This window comes from Callorhinus ursinus, unplaced genomic scaffold (assembly GCF_003265705.2).
Source record: "Callorhinus ursinus isolate GAN/ISIS: 27379988/994484 unplaced genomic scaffold, GSC_fseal_2.0 scaffold25, whole genome shotgun sequence".
In the NCBI taxonomy this organism is placed as follows: domain Eukaryota; kingdom Metazoa; phylum Chordata; class Mammalia; order Carnivora; family Otariidae; genus Callorhinus; species Callorhinus ursinus.
Genome location: NW_027397087.1, coordinates 9,354,267 through 9,366,910, shown reverse-complemented (window position 1 = coordinate 9,366,910; position 12,644 = coordinate 9,354,267). Strand labels below are relative to the sequence as shown.

General features: G+C 40.1%; 1 protein-coding gene across 5 annotated transcripts in view; it reads left to right on the top strand.

Annotated features, from left to right (window-relative positions):
• The window catches only part of ZNF106 (zinc finger protein 106), a 71,127-nt gene that overhangs the window by 36,308 nt on the left and 22,175 nt on the right, over nucleotides 1-12,644 (top strand). For 3 of the 5 annotated variants that reach the window (XM_073876873.1, XM_073876872.1, XM_025883872.2), the window contains exons 6-10: nucleotides 979-1,612; nucleotides 3,341-3,410; nucleotides 4,727-4,881; nucleotides 4,966-5,026; nucleotides 5,497-5,838. In XM_073876873.1, coding sequence (XP_073732974.1) covers nucleotides 979-1,612; nucleotides 3,341-3,410; nucleotides 4,727-4,881; nucleotides 4,966-5,026; nucleotides 5,497-5,838 — 1,262 coding nt within the window. The remainder of the gene's footprint in view (nucleotides 1-978; nucleotides 1,613-3,340; nucleotides 3,411-4,726; nucleotides 4,882-4,965; nucleotides 5,027-5,496; nucleotides 5,839-12,644) is intronic. The other 2 variants (XM_025883875.2, XM_025883876.2) reach the window with 2 other exon arrangements.

Here is a 12,644-nt window from a genome sequence, read left to right as displayed (position 1 = left end):
TTGACCCTGGTCAAGAGAATTCTACTGGTTAATTAAATGTTTGTAAGAAATATATGTTGTAGATGTCTGGTTTAAATAGCAAAGAGTGACTGCTACCCTATAACAAATGCAGTAGAGTGGTTCCTGACAGGGAATTCAGGTTGCAAAGAAGCACATCAGCCTCTAAGAAATGAGACAGGGACGTAGAAAAAGATCAGAAATCCATCACTTTAGTTATAGGGGCCAGAAAGTGACAGCATGAAAAAGTGTTTTTATAGATCTGTATCTATCTCTAGATCTTAATGAGCGGTACAGTTTTTAAGTGTCACTGCTCTTACTACCTTTTACTCAGAACCTATAAATAGTTACCCGTCTGTATATACTCTAGACATTGTTTTCATGATCACAAAATACTTTCTCTTAAGGCCTTGTGTGGTATTTTGGCTATTCATCTTAGGTTGAGGTGCTAAACTTTTCTGGATGGGAAAGCAGCATTCAACATAGGTTTGCTGTGTGAAAATTGATCTGCTGTGTTATAATTATATGGTCCTTCAGCCTTAAATTTTTATCCTTGTTGAAATAGCATATTTATTGTGCACCCTTTTCCATCACTTGAACATTGAGATTACAAAGTTCTTGTTCTTAGCCTCATGCCTGGCACTTGTGAATGCTCAGTAAATATTTTTGTTTGGTTGGTTTGGATTTGTGTGCTGTTTAAAAATTATTTGTTGTTGGTTTGGAAAAGCTCCATACTAATAAAACTCTCAATATTCACTTCCTCAAATGTATTCTCATAACTGTGCACAAATCTCTAATTCAGTACTTGTTACATGGTAGTACTTACAGATGGTTATTTACTTTGTGTCTGGAACACTTACTAGACTGTGAGTTTCTTGAGGGCAGAAACCATCTTATTTATATTTGTAATCTCATTAAGTGGTGCCCCCTCTCCCCTACCCACATCTGATTTATGGGTTTTTTTCTTTTTTTTTTCTTAAGGTTTGGCATAGAAATGGTGCCTTTGGTTCAAAATGAACAAGAGGTCTTGGATTTGGACGGGGAGCCTGATCTGTCCAATCTAGAAGGATTCCAGTGGGAAGGTATTTCCATTTCTTCATCTCCTGGGTTGGCAAGGAAGCGAAGCCTTTCTGAGAGCAGTGTGATCATGGACAGGGCTCCTTCTGTGTATAGCTTCTTCAGTGAGGAAGGTACGGGCAAAGAAAATGAGCCCCAGCAGATTTTTTCACCTAGTAACTCGTTGAGGGCTGCACAGAGTCAGACAACGACCCTGGGCCTTAAGCAGGAAGTGACACCTCTGGCTGCCTCCCTAAGAACAGGTGAAAGGGCTGAAAATGTTGCTAGTCAAAGGCGACACAGTGCACAGTTGTCCTCTGACCGAGCAATACCTTTGATGCACTTGGCCAAAGACCTGAACAGCCAGGAGGGTTCTACGCCATCTTCAGAGAACCAGAATACCCAAGAGAGTAATGGCGAAGGAAACTCTTTATCATCAAATACATCCTCAGCCCTTGGAATCTCCAGTCTGGCAGACGCAGCCACAGACAGTAGCTGTACCTCTGGTGCCGAACAAAACGACAGCCAGAGTGTGCGAAAGAAACGGAGAGCCACTGGGGTGAGTATGATTGCCCGTGCTTGTTGTAGGACATTTCACGTGGTCACTTGGCTGTTAGAAGAAAGATTTAACTGTTTAATTGTTTCTGGGTAGCTGGGGTTCTGCTTCTTCCTACTCTGAAATAGGTTTGTGAGGCTCTTACTGTCATAGTCTTATCCTCTTGGTTTTTTTCGCTGAGTAATTCTCCTAAGTTAGATGTAATTGAATATGAATGTACAGTACTAGGAAAATATGAAGTCATTTCTAAAACTAGTCTCCAAGCCAGTGATTCTTTGTATCACCTTACCAAGGAGTAAGACACATCTTTAGCTGCAACTCTATCTCTTTTCACCATGCATTCTGTACTGCTACTGAAGAAAGGCACTCTAGTTTTGCATTTGTAGGGCGTGAATGCTTGTTAGACCCAGGACCGTTGGGCTCAACGCTAAGGTAGTTTTAATACTACTGGAGTGCATCTATGTGAACATAGTCTTAGAAATATTTTTAGTCTCTGTTACTCAGTGTTTTGTATCTCCTTTACCCAGTTTGGCCCTTTCAGAGTCCATTCCTGCACTGACCCCACTTCTCTTCTGGTATCTCTGTCGCTAACACTGCCTAGCCCTTTAGGAACCCTTTCTGAAAAGAAAGAGTTGCTGGTAGTGATACAGTCTGGAATGTGACACTGTGAGAAAATGGGCTGTGTCCTTTATTTATTTATTTATTTATTTATTTATTTATTTATATTTTTAAATTTAATTATTTTTTTTCACCTTCCATTTTTTTATATTTGCTTCCCCCCCATTTTTTATTTAAATTCAATTAATTAACATAATGTATTATTGGTTTCAGAGGTAGAGGTCAGTGATTCATCAGTCTTATATAATACCCAGTGCTCATTACATCACGTGCCCTCCTTAATGGGGCTGTGTTCTTTAATACTGAGGCAATAAAGCAGTCGTTAAGGGCTTGGCTTGTAGACCTGGGTTCAAATTCCAGCTTTGCTCCTTTGAGTTGGACACTGTAGTGGATATTGTTGGATGAAAGTTTGTCCTGTAACAAAGCTTATATCTAGGGGCTTGTCTCAAAGACTGTTCAGCTTTTTGTTGTAAAAATTTTGTTGTGAAGATTTCCTAGTAAAGTAGAAACTATACCACAGTGAAGTCAGGTATATGCATTACTGGCTTTGTCCATACTTCTAACTGTGCCTTGCTTTACCAACATGAAATGCTTTGCCTTAGCCCCAGTGCTTCACCACCTCTAGGATGCTAGGAAGGTACTTGACCTCAGATTCTGTTCTGGGGTTTTTTTGTTTGTTTTTTCTTTTGTTTTTTAAAGATTTTAATTTATTTAAGGGAGGGAGAGAGAGAACGTGCACGAGCGTGCGCACGAGCATGTGCATGAGCAGGAGGGGCAGAGGGAGGAGAGAGAATCTCAAGCAGACTCCATGCTGAGCCCAGAGCCCAATGTGGGGCTCAGTCTCACAACACTGAAATCACGACCTGAGCTGAAACCTAGAGTTGGACGCCTAACTGACTATGCCACCCAGGCGCCCCTGTTTTATTTTTTTAATCATATACATTCAGTTGATGTTTGAGTTCATACCTTGTGCATGAGATTCCCATATCCTGTTAGAGATGGCAGCAAGAATGAAGAATAACGTATAATGGTCTTAGAGTTGATTCGTTTTTTCCCTTCCTGGGTAATGGTCTTTACACATTCAATATTACTCAGTTTTCTTTCTCTTCTCAGGATGGATCTTCTCCCGAACTCCCAAGTCTTGAGAGAAAAAACAAAAGAAGGAAAATTAAAGGAAAGAAAGGTAGAGTGCAAAATATTCTGACAGAAAGAAATTGTTCTTATAGCAATTCAGCCTTTTTTACAACTTGACAGGGTATTGCTTGTGGTTATCAAACACTGATCCCCCATTTATTACTATTTTTTGACATTTTTGTTGCCTTGCTTAAGGGCATAGAAAAGTTTGATTTTTCTACCATACCCAGTGCAGCTATAGAAGAAATGTTTGGTGCCACATAGACCCATAAGCTAAAGTTAATATGTATCTTGGACAAATTGAGTTCAGTATAAAGTCAGAAAGTCTCATTGGTCCTTTTCAGTGATGAAGAGGAATAGGCCATTTAGTAAAGATTTTGTCTCTGTTGGTTTTTTATAGCCATTTCTCTCAATTTCCATTTCTGAGATCTTTTTGCTTCTCTTACTTGAATTGAGGGAAGTTGTTAGAGTCGCTCCCTCAGGATATACACTTCTATGATTCTTGCTTTCCACTGACTCTGAACCCTTTCTGGTGTAAGGGCTAGTGTGGGAAGTGATTGGATGAACCTTGGGTGGTTGGATGTGGTGGATAAGGTAGGAGTCAAGGATGACCCCAGTTTCTGGCTGAGGCATCTTTGGGGTGTTGGTATTTGTAGAGCTAGAAAACTCCATGAGAGGAACAAGTTGAGGGCAGAGGAAGATGATGAGTTCCTTTTGGGATCCTTTGAGTTAAAGGATCTTAGAGATACCTCAGTAAAGATATCCAGGTAGTAGTTGGGTATGTGGATCTGGAGTTTAGGGTAGAGGTCTTGACTTACTGCATGGGAAAGAGACAAACATACATACACATGGTAGGACATTTTATTTAAAGTAATTTAAATGTACTCTTTTGAAGCTATATTTTCTTCAGGAAGTTCTTGTCTGATAAAGCGAACTATTTTATATTAACTAAGAGACTAGAAAAATACAGATTGGGAAGAGAGTGCAAGCCATTCACACCTGAGGCCTAATCTAAGCAAAAACCATAGGTAAAGAGGGTGGTAGATAAAGGAAAAATGGGAAATGAAATGTACAGCAGTTGCTTTGCCTGGGACAGGGGCATGGTGGAAGATGTGATGGCGTAAGATGTACCATGTGGCGGCACACTGGTACCTATGAGCTACCTGCATCTTACCAGTTCTCACTTTGGGGTCTGCTCTGACATCAGTCTTAACTACCTGATTTGCGAGATTTGATGAGTCTCCAGTTGCCCTGTTGGAGAGAAGATAAAGGCTTCTAGAGAACTGATGTAGTTCCACCTTCTGAGGAGCTGTATTATCAAGAAGTCTCCTGTATTAAACTGAGCCTTATGGTTTCTCTTGGCAGAACGTTCTCAGGTTGACCAGCTGCTGAATATTTCTTTAAGGGAGGAAGAACTGAGCAAATCATTGCAGTGCATGGATAACAACCTTCTGCAAGCCCGTGCAGCCCTGCAGACAGCATATGTTGAAGTTCAGAGGCTCCTTATGCTGAAGCAGCAGGTAACAGTGGACGGAACGTTTAATGAGAACGCATCATCTCTAAAGTTGGACTTCACAATGTTTAACCAATTACTTTATTTTTAGATAACTATGGAGATGAGTGCACTGAGGACCCACAGAATACAGATTCTACAGGGATTACAAGGTATTCAGAGAGCATCTGATGGATTGGGTCCTCTGTAGCTTGTTTATTTCTTTGTTACCTATGCAGGGGAATTGACGTAGTTATGAAAAGGTCATATGTTTTCTCTCCTGTCTCCTTGCTTTCATCCTTCTGTGGAAGAGCCTGTGAGACGGTAGGCCCCGAAAATGCTTAGCAACAGGGGCAGTATGTTACAGAAAGAGCCTTGGGTTCGGAATCAAAAGGCCTGGGTTCAAATCTTGGCTCTTCCATTAGTAACTCTATGACTTTGGATAAGTCACTTAAAATTTAAAAATGGAATACTAATGTCTGTGTCCTTGTTGGTCGTACAGATTTTAGGACAACATATTTCGAAGAATTATCAGGGACTTCGGAATTCTCTTGTATTCTTTAAAAACACAAATTGGCTCTGAAATGAGTGACTTTTCAGAGAACATTTTTGCATTTGTACGTACGTATGTTTCCCATTCTAGAAACATATGAACCTTCTGAGCGCCCAGACCAGGTTCCTTATAGCCTTCCACGAGAGCGAAGGAACAGTAGATCTCAGACATCTGCTGATGCCACCCTGCTGCCTACTCCCTTTTTCCCAGTTGTTCTGGAGCCTCCATCTTCCCACATGTCTCCATCACCCACTGGAGTCCCTCTCCAAGTAACCACGTCTCCTACTTTCCAAGCTCATGGCAGTGTTCCTGCTCCAGACTCTTCAGTTCAGATTAAACAAGAACCCATGTCTCCTGAACACGACGAGAGTGTGACTGCTGTGTCACAAGGCTCTGCTGGCAGTGTGTCCAAGGAATTACTGCAAGCTAATAGTACGTAAACCTTTCTGTGGGTTAGGGGCAGACCGGCAGTGGGTCTAGGGCAGTTTTAGGTCAGTGATGAAGTCATACTTGCCCCATTAAAACTAAAGTTGCTAGAATTCATTTTTCTTTAAGTTTCCTTCATTTAGGGAGGATTGTTTATTTTTGAAAGAGAGTGTGCGCACTTGTGGTGGGGGAGGTGCAGAGGGAGAGAGAGAATCTTAAACAAGCTCCACACCCAGGGCAAAGCCTGACTTGGGGCTCGATCTCATAACTGTGAGATCAGTAGAGCCGAAATCAAGAGTTCTGAGCCACCCAGGCGCCCCTGTGAGGATTATTTAAATATCAGTAACTTTTCCTCAATTTTCCCTAATCTAGGATTACTAAATTGACTTTGCATTAGCACCTAAAAGGTTCCATAATGAGTACTGGTGCAGAATTGATTTTTTTTTTTAAATATCTTTTATTTATTTATTTGGGAGAGAGAGAGAGAGAGAGCATGAGAGGGGGTAGGGTCAGAGGGAGAAGCAGACTCCCTGCCGAGCAGGGAGCCCGATGCAGGACTCAATCCCGGGACTCCAGGATCATGACCCGAGCCGAAGGCGGTCGCTTAACCAACTGAGCCACCCAGGCGCCCCCAGAATTGTTTTTTTTTTTTTGTGAGATAAGTGGAGTTGAAGTTACTCAGTCAACTTCCTAGATAAACTATATCCTCTGAATTTCTCAGCACTTAACTATCATTTAAAGGCAAGACAGGTTTAATATAAGCCTAAGAGGCAAGTGCCCATGATGAAAGGCAGAGGACAATGGGGTTGGAATCATCAGTAGGAACTTCAGTGGTTTTGAGAAATAGCCAGTTTTTACTCTCTTCATAAAATAACACTCACCTGGTTACCATTTGAGAATAACTTCTAAGCTGTATTAAACCTTACCCAAAGTTTGTGTAACTGTAATGGTGCTATATTGACCGTTAAATAAAAATAAACTGGCATTGTGTGATCTAAACAGAAGTCTGAAGAGGGGCGCCTGGGTGGCTCAGTCTTTGGGCATCTGCCTTCGGCTCAGGTCATGATCCCAGAGTCCTAGGATCGAGCCCCACATCGGGCTCCCTGCTCAGCGGGAAGCCTGCTTCTCCCTCTCCCACTCCTCCTGCTTGTGTTCCCTCACTCACTGTCTCTCTCTGTCAAATAAATAAAATCTTTAAAAAAAAAAAAAGTCTTAAGAATTACCCTAGGTTTTGCTACCTGTTGCAATATTAATCTAGATATCTATCTCAAATGTATATTATCTTTCATCTTGAATTTTGTTGCTTTTCTGTGAATAGTATCCAATATTTTTTTAAAGACTGGTAAAGAAGTATTATAGTGACTTTTTAAGCTAATATTAGATTTCTTCCTCTGCAAAATAATTCATGTTCACTGTAAAAAGATGGAAGACTGGGTGCCTGGGTGGCTCAGTCGGTTAAGCATCTGCCTTTAGCTCAGGTCATGATCCCAGGGTCCTGGGATCGAGTCCTGCATCTGGCTCCCTGCTCCACGGGAAGCCTGGTTCTCCCTCTGCCTCGCTTTCTCTGTGTCTCATGAATAAATAAATAAAATCTTTAAAAATGTAGATGTTATTTTGTTATATATTATTTCAGTCTTAAATTATAAATGTTTGTGTTTACCTGTAGACTTTATACAAAGAGAAAATCATAGTCTGTTATATAACCTGACTTTTTTCCACTTGATATATCATGATCATTTTCCTGTGTCATAAAAATAATTCATCTGAAATATTTTAATTTTAATAGTTAAATAATACTTGAGAAGTTGCAGTATATGGATGTTAATTTATAATCTCCTTTGAATATTTGTTTTTTATCTTTTTTTTTTAGTATTCTGTGTAACAGTACATTGTGTATGTCTTTGAGTATGTCTGTGATTATTTTATCAGTTTAAATTCCTCCACATGAAATAACAAAGTCAAAGAAAATAGACATTTTTAAGTCAGCTGACTTTTTTTACCTTTAAATTTTTTATTGTTATGTTAATCACCATACATTAAATCATTAGTTTTTGATGTAGTGTTCCATGATTCATTGTTTGTGTATAACACCCAGTGCTCCACGCAGAACGTGCCCTCTTTAATACCCATCACCAAGCTAACCCATCCCCCCACCCCTGTCCCCTCTAGAACCCTCAGTTTGTTTTCCAGAGTCCATCGTGTCTCATGGTTCGTCTCCCCCTCTGATTTCCCCCCCTTCATTCTTCCCCTCCTGCTATCTTTTTTTTTTTTTCTTAACATATATTGCATTATTTGTTTCAGAGGGGTACAGATCTGTGATTCAACAGTCTTACACAATTCACAGCGCTCACCATAGCACATAGCCTCCCCAATGTCCATCACCCAGGCACCCCATCCCTCCCACCCCCCCACCACTCAGCAACACTCAGTTTGTTTCCTGAAATTAAGAATTCCTCATATCAGTGAGGTCATATGATACATGTCTTTCTCTGATTGACTTATTTCACTCAGCATAACACCCTCCAGTTCCATCCATGTCGTTGCAAATGGCAAGATCTCATTCCTTTTGATGGCTGCATAATATTTCATTGTATATATATATACACCACATCTTTATCCATTCATCTGTCGATGGACATCTTGGCTCTTTCCACAGTTTGGCTATTGTGGACATTGCTGCTATAAACATCGGGGTACACATACCCCTACATTTGTATCTTTGTGGTAAATACCCAGTAGTGCAATTGCTGGGTTGTAGGGTAGCGCTATTTTCAACTTTTTGAGGAACCTCCATACTGTTTTCCAGAGTGGCTGCATCAGCTTGCATTCCCACCAACAGTGTAGGAGGGTTCCCCTTTCTCCGCATCCTCGCCAACGTCTGTCATTTCCTGACATTAGCCATTCTGACTGGTGTGAGGTGGTATCTCATTGAGGTTTTGATTTGGATTTCCCTGATGCCAAATGATGTTGAGCACTTTTTCATGTGTCTGTTGGCCATTTAGATGTCTTCTTTGCAGAAATATCTGTTCATGTCTTCTGCCTGTTTCATGTTTGGATTATTTGTTCTTTGGGTGTTGAGTTTGATAAGTTCTTTATAGATTTTGGATACTAGCCCTTTATCTGATATGTCACTTGCAAATATCTTCTCCCATTCTGTTGGTTGTCTTTTGGTTTTGTTGACTGTTTCCTTTGCTGTGCAGAAGCTTTTTACCTTGATGAAGTCCCGATAGTTCACTTTTGCCCTTGCTTCCCTTGCCTTTGGCGATGTTCCTAGGAAGAAGTTGCTGCGGCTAAGGTCGAAGAGGTTGCTGCCTGTGTTCTCCTCAAGGATTTTGATGGATTCCTGTCTCACATTTAGGTCTTTCATCCATTTTGAGTCTTATTTGTGTGTGTGGTATAAGGAAATGGTCCAGTTTCATTCTTCTGCATGTGGCTGTCCAATTTTCCCAACACCATTTGTTGAAGAGACTGTCTTTTTTCCATTGGACATTCTTTCCTGCTCTGTGGAAGGTTAGTTGACCATAGAGTTGAGGGTCCATTTCTGGGCTCTCTATTCTGTTCCATTGATCTATGTGTCTGTTTTTGTGCCAGTACCATACTGTCTTGATGATGACAGCTTTGTAATAGAGCTGGAAGTCCGGAATTGGGATGTCGCCAGCTTTGCTTTTCTTTTTCAACATTCCTCTGGCTTTTCGGGGTCTTTTCTGGTTCCGTACAAATTTTAGGATTATTTGTTCCATTTCTTTGAAAAAAGTGGGTGGTATTTTGATGGGCATTGCATTGAATGTGTAGATTGCTCTAGGTAGCATTGACATCTTCACAATGTTTGTTCTTCCAATCCATGAGCATGGAACGTTTTTCCATTTCTTTGGTCTTCCTCAATTTCTTTCATGAGTATTTTATAGTTTTCTGAGTACAGATCCTTTGCCTCTTTGGTTAGATTTATTCCTAGGTATCTTACGGTTTTGGGTGCAATTGTAAATGGGATCAACTCCTTAATTTCTCTTTCTTCTGTCTTGTTGGTGTATAGGAATGCCACTGATTTCTGTGCATTGATTCTATATCCTGCCACTTGGCTGAATTCCTGTATGAGTTCTAGCAGTTTTGGGGTGGAGTCTTTTGGGTTTTCCACATAAAGTATCATATCATCTGCAGAGTGAGAGTTTGACTTCTTCTTTGCCGATTTAGATGCCTTTGATTTCTTTTTGTTGTCTGATTGCTGTGGCTAGGACTTCTAATACTATGTTGAATAGCAGTGGTGATAGTGGACATCCCTGCCGCATTCCTGACCTTGGAGGGAAAGCTCTCAGTTTTTCCCCATTGAGAATGATATTCGCTGTAGGTTTTTCATAGATGGCTTTTATGATATTGACGTATGTACCCTCTATCCCTATACTCTGAAGAGTTTTGATCAAGAAAGAATGCTGTACTTTGTCAAATGCTTTTTCTTCATCTATTGAGAGGATCATATGATTCTTGTTCTTTCTTTTGTTAACGTATTGTATCACGTTGATTGATTTGCAGATGTTGAACCAACCTTGCAGCCCCGGGATAAATCCCACTTGGTCGTGGTGAATAATCCTTTTAATGTACTGTTGTATCCTGTTGGCTAGTATTTTGGTGAGAATTTTTGCATCCATGTTCATCAAGGATATTGGTCTGTAATTCTCCTTTTTGATGGGGTCTTTGTCTGGTTTGGGGATCAAGGTAATGGTGGCCTCATAAAACGAGTTTGGAAGTTTTCCTTCCATTTCTATTTTTTGGAACAGTTTCAGAAGAATAGGTATTAATTTTTCTTTAAATGTTTGGTAGAATTCCCCTGGGAAGCCATCTGGCCCTGGGCTTCTGTTTTTTGGGAGATTTTTGATGACTGCTTCAATTTCCTTAGTGGTTACAGGTCTGTTCAGGTTTTCTATTTCTTCCTGATTCAGTTTTGGTAGTTGATACACCTCTAGGAATGCATCCATTTCTTCCAGGTTATCTAATTTGCTGGCATATAGTTGCTCATAATATGTTCTTATAATTGTTTGTATTTCTTTGGTGTTGGTTGTGATCTCTCCTCTTTCATTCATGATTTTGTTGATTTGGGTCATTTTTCTTTTTGATAAGTCTGGCCAGGGGTTTATCAGTCTTGTTAATTCTTTCAAAGAACCAGCTCCTAGTTTTGTTGATCTGTTCTACTGTTCTTTTGGTTTCTATTTTGTTGCTTTCTGCTCTGATCTTTATTATTTCTCTTCTCCTGCTGGGTTTAGGCTTTATTTGCTGTTTTTTCTCTAGCTCCTTTAGGTGTAGGGTTAGGTTGTGTATTTAAGACCTTTCTTGTTTCTTGAGAAAGGCTTGTATTGCTATATACTTTCCCCTTAGGACTGCCTTTGCTGTAGCCCAAAGATTTTGAACACTTGTGTTTTCATTTTCATTTGTTTCCATTAATTTTTTAAATTCTTCTTTAATATCCTCGTTGACCCATTCATTCTTTAGTAGGATGCTCTTTAGTCTCTATGTATTTGAGTCCTTTCCGACTTTCCTCTTGTGATTGCGTTCTAGTTTCAAAGCACTGTGGTCCGAAAATATGCAGGGAATGATCCCAGTCTTTTGGTACAGGTTGAGACCCGATTTGTGACCTAGGATGTGATCTATTCTGGAGAATGTTCCAAGGGCACTAGAGAAGAATGTGTATTCTGTTGCTTTGGGATGGAATGTTCTGAATATGTCTGTGAAGTCCATTTGGTCCAGTGTGTCATTTAAAGTCTTTATTTCCTTGTTGATCTTTTGCTTAGATGATCTGTCCATTTCAGTGAGGGGAGTGTTAAAGTCCCCCACTATTATTGTATTGTTGTCTATGTGTTTCTTTGCTTTTGTTATTAATTGCCTTATATAATTGGCTGCTCCCACATTAGGGGCATAGATATTTACAATTGTTAGATCTTCTTGTTGGATAGACCCTTTAAGTAGGATATAGTGTCCTTCCTCATCTCTTATTACAGTCTTTGGTTTAAAATCTAATTTGTCTGATATAAGGATTGCCACCCCAGCTTTCTTTTGGTGTCCATTAGCATGGTAAATGGTTTTCCACCTCCTCACTTTCAATGTGGGGGTGTCTTTGGATCTAAAATGAGTCTCTTGCAGACAGCATATCGATGGGTCTTGTTTTTTAATCCAATCTGATAGCCTGTGTCTTTTGATTGGGGCATTTAGCCCATTTACATTCAGGGTAACTATTGAAAGATATGAATTTAGTGCCATTGTATTGCCTGTAAGGTGACTGTTACTGTATATTGTCTGTGTTCCTTTCTGGTCTATGCTGCTTTTAGGCTCTCTCTTTGCTTAGAGGACCCCTTTCAATATTTCTTGTAGGGCTGGTTTCGTGTTTGCAAATTCCTTTAGTTTTTGTTTGTCCTGGAAGCTTTTTATCTCTCCTATTTTCAATGACAGCCTAGCTGGATATAGTATTCTTGGTTGCATATTTTTCTCATTTAGTGCTCTGAATATATCATGCCAGTCATTTCTGGCCTGTCAGGTTTCTGTGGATAGGTCTGTTGCCAGTCTAATGTTTCTATCATTATAGGTTACATATCTCTTCTCCCAAGATGCTTTCAGGATTTTCTCTTTGTCTCTGAGACTCGTAAGTTTTACTATTAGATGTCGGGGTGTTGACCTATTTTTATTGATTTTGAGAGGGGTTCTCTGTGCCTCCTGGATTTTGATGCCTGTTTCCCTCCCCACATTAGGGAAGTTCTCTGTTATAATTTGCTCCAATATACCTTCTGCCCCTCTCTCTCCTTCTTCTGGGATCCCAATTATTCTAATGTTGT